Source organism: Penaeus japonicus, unplaced genomic scaffold (genome assembly GCF_977035675.1).
Source record: "Penaeus japonicus unplaced genomic scaffold, GWHDUDI00000001_assembly GWHDUDI00000035, whole genome shotgun sequence".
Lineage (NCBI taxonomy): Eukaryota > Metazoa > Arthropoda > Malacostraca > Decapoda > Penaeidae > Penaeus > Penaeus japonicus.
Window position 1 is genome coordinate 22,127,516 of NW_028234437.1, and position 2,500 is coordinate 22,130,015.

Genomic DNA, 2,500 nt, shown 5'->3' on the forward strand with positions numbered 1-2,500 from the left:
CTATCGCCATTATAATTATGATGATAGTGATAATGGTAATACTACTATTGATTAGTAATAACAGGCACTTTACCGTGCAGATAAGATGCCCAAAGAATACACTCTACACAAGTAGGTTTATTGAAAAACAGCATCGGAATTCTCCTGGATTTCATCTTCTGGTTTAATTATGATAATAATTATATTTTAAACACAAACAATAAATTCGAAATAATTCACGAAACCCACTATGCTGATCCTACCTGGATTGTCAGCCGTGAAGCGGATGATGGTGTATCCTCCGTTGGGCACCATGACAGTATCCTTGAGCGGGGCGTCCTGCAGCTTCCTCGTGATGCCTCCTGCGGCGTCCAGATCTATCACGTCCTGGACGGTCGTGCCGCTGCAGAGAAATTGAGAAACGAAGAGCGATGAGAGGGATACACAGAGATACAGGTAGGTATTTTTATTATTATGTATTATTATTGATTATGTGCTACTAACTGGGTGTTAGTAGCACAAGAGGATTGTCCAATACAATGATCCGAAGTCAAAGATCCCTTTCAACTCACACTCACCATCCTTTGCGTTCACTCAGAATCACACACACACACACACACACACACACACACACACACACACACACACACACACACACACACACACACACACACACACACACACACACACACACACACACACACACACACACACACACACACACACACACACACACACACACAAACACACATGCGAAAACCTACGAATCTGTATCAAAAGCGGGGCTTACGTACACGCCTATCACTCCCATGGCCACCACATGGAAGTTGTATCCGTGGAGGTGGAAGGGATGAATCCCCTCGGACACAAGCACCATCTCCACCGTGTTTCCCAAAGCCACCTCGATGACGTAAGTACATCGGCAAAAGTCCCCTTCGCAAAACGAGGACACGTTCTGAAGGAGAGAAAAATCGCTGGCACTTGGTCCTTGTGAGTTACACTTACTTCGTATCATGGCCACGGATATGGTTACTAAAGACTTACTTAATCCAAAGATTGAACTTCGGTTTTCATTTATTTCGGTTTTTATGCAAAATAGATTACGTATTAGAATAATTCTACTATTAAAAGTAAAATAGGCTAGTAATACTCATATAACACTAAACCACCCTCCAAAATCTAGCAAGAAGTAACAAGGCCTCATAAAAACTCACTTGACCGTAACGACAGAGTTTTGGCATGTCGGCGTGAGGCTGAGAAAGGGGCGGGGCCTGAGGGAACTCGAAGGTCAGGTCATTGACTTGAGGGCTCTCCCTCTGCCACTCCAACGGCACTGCAAATATAAACGAGTAAATAGATGATATATGAATAGATGAAAAAATGTAGAAGCTTTTAGATGACACTCTTATTTGGTATCTTTTATGCTTGTGTTAATCAGCTGAGAGTATCAGTATCACAAATATAATTTCTAACGAGGATGATAGATATAAATCTACTTTCAGTAATATAGCTACTGACACTGATAACGTTATTTTTTTTCTTCACTTAAACTACTTCGGCACCAGGACTAACCGCCATTAAAAGGATAGAGCTCCTGGTTGAAGAAAAAGGAATTGTTGACGGCGTTCATGCTGAAGAGGATGTGGAATTGCTGGTCGACCTCCTCAGGAAGGACCGACGGAGCGAGGGTGTCTAAGTCCACGATATTCACCACTTCTTCCGAGAGCCAAGGGAACACCGGGTTCAGGACCTGGTGGGAGATGGTGGGTTGTATGAAGTAGCTGTAAAACCCACGTAACTTGTTTTATTACAAGGTGACATTACGAGGTGTAAAATGCTGAACGAGCAAAACTATACTGCTGTCAGAATTGTGTATTAATGCATGCAGGAAAATTACATAACTGTGGAAAGTATTCGTTACTTTCAAAACTATTCATTTCCTTTGGAGTAATTTGCATGGAAAGGATGTCCCCTACGTCATGGCTTTGTGAAATCTAATTCAAAATATTTAGTAGCATTTAGTAGATCAATATAATACATACGGCACCTGGAGGGAAGGGGTTATATTCTAGGTTTCCCGAAGGATCGCTGTCTGGGGCGCCTTCGTAGCGTAGCACCGCCCCCTGCATGCACTGTTTCGTACTGAAGAAGGGAAAAGGGAAACGCACATTTGTTCTGAATTACTCCATTATGATCTAGTGAAGGATTTCAGGATCTAAGGAAGGATTTCAGGATTAGACTTCAAGAGGAAGAAAAAGAGAAAGAGAAAGAAAGAGAGACGGAGAGAGAGAGAGAGAGAGAGAGAGAGAGAGAGAGAGAGAGAGAGAGAGAGAGAGAGAGAGAGAGAGAGAGAGAGAGAGAGAGAGAAAGAAAATATACGACTTCCGTTGGGCAGTAGAATGAGACGAAGAAAAAAAAAAGAAAAAAAGGAGAACTTAGAAAAAGAAGAAAATGAAGAGAGCCAGAAAGATAAATAATGATAGTTACATGTCAACAAGATAACTTACCTACATTCAGCAAT

The 2,500-nt window shown here is 41.9% G+C and overlaps 1 protein-coding gene across 1 annotated transcript in view; it reads right to left on the bottom strand.

The window, feature by feature from the left end:
- Window positions 1-2,500, bottom strand: part of LOC122265143 (multicopper oxidase 3) — a 5,642-nt gene that overhangs the window by 279 nt on the left and 2,863 nt on the right. The window contains exons 6-11 of the mRNA XM_043034286.2: window positions 2,487-2,500; window positions 2,022-2,121; window positions 1,552-1,729; window positions 1,194-1,312; window positions 774-934; window positions 243-382 (exon numbers count right to left, since the gene is read on the bottom strand). The exon at window positions 2,487-2,500 is cut by the window's right edge and continues 68 nt beyond it. Of these exons, the coding sequence (XP_042890220.2) occupies window positions 243-382; window positions 774-934; window positions 1,194-1,312; window positions 1,552-1,729; window positions 2,022-2,121; window positions 2,487-2,500 (712 nt within the window). The remainder of the gene's footprint in view (window positions 1-242; window positions 383-773; window positions 935-1,193; window positions 1,313-1,551; window positions 1,730-2,021; window positions 2,122-2,486) is intronic.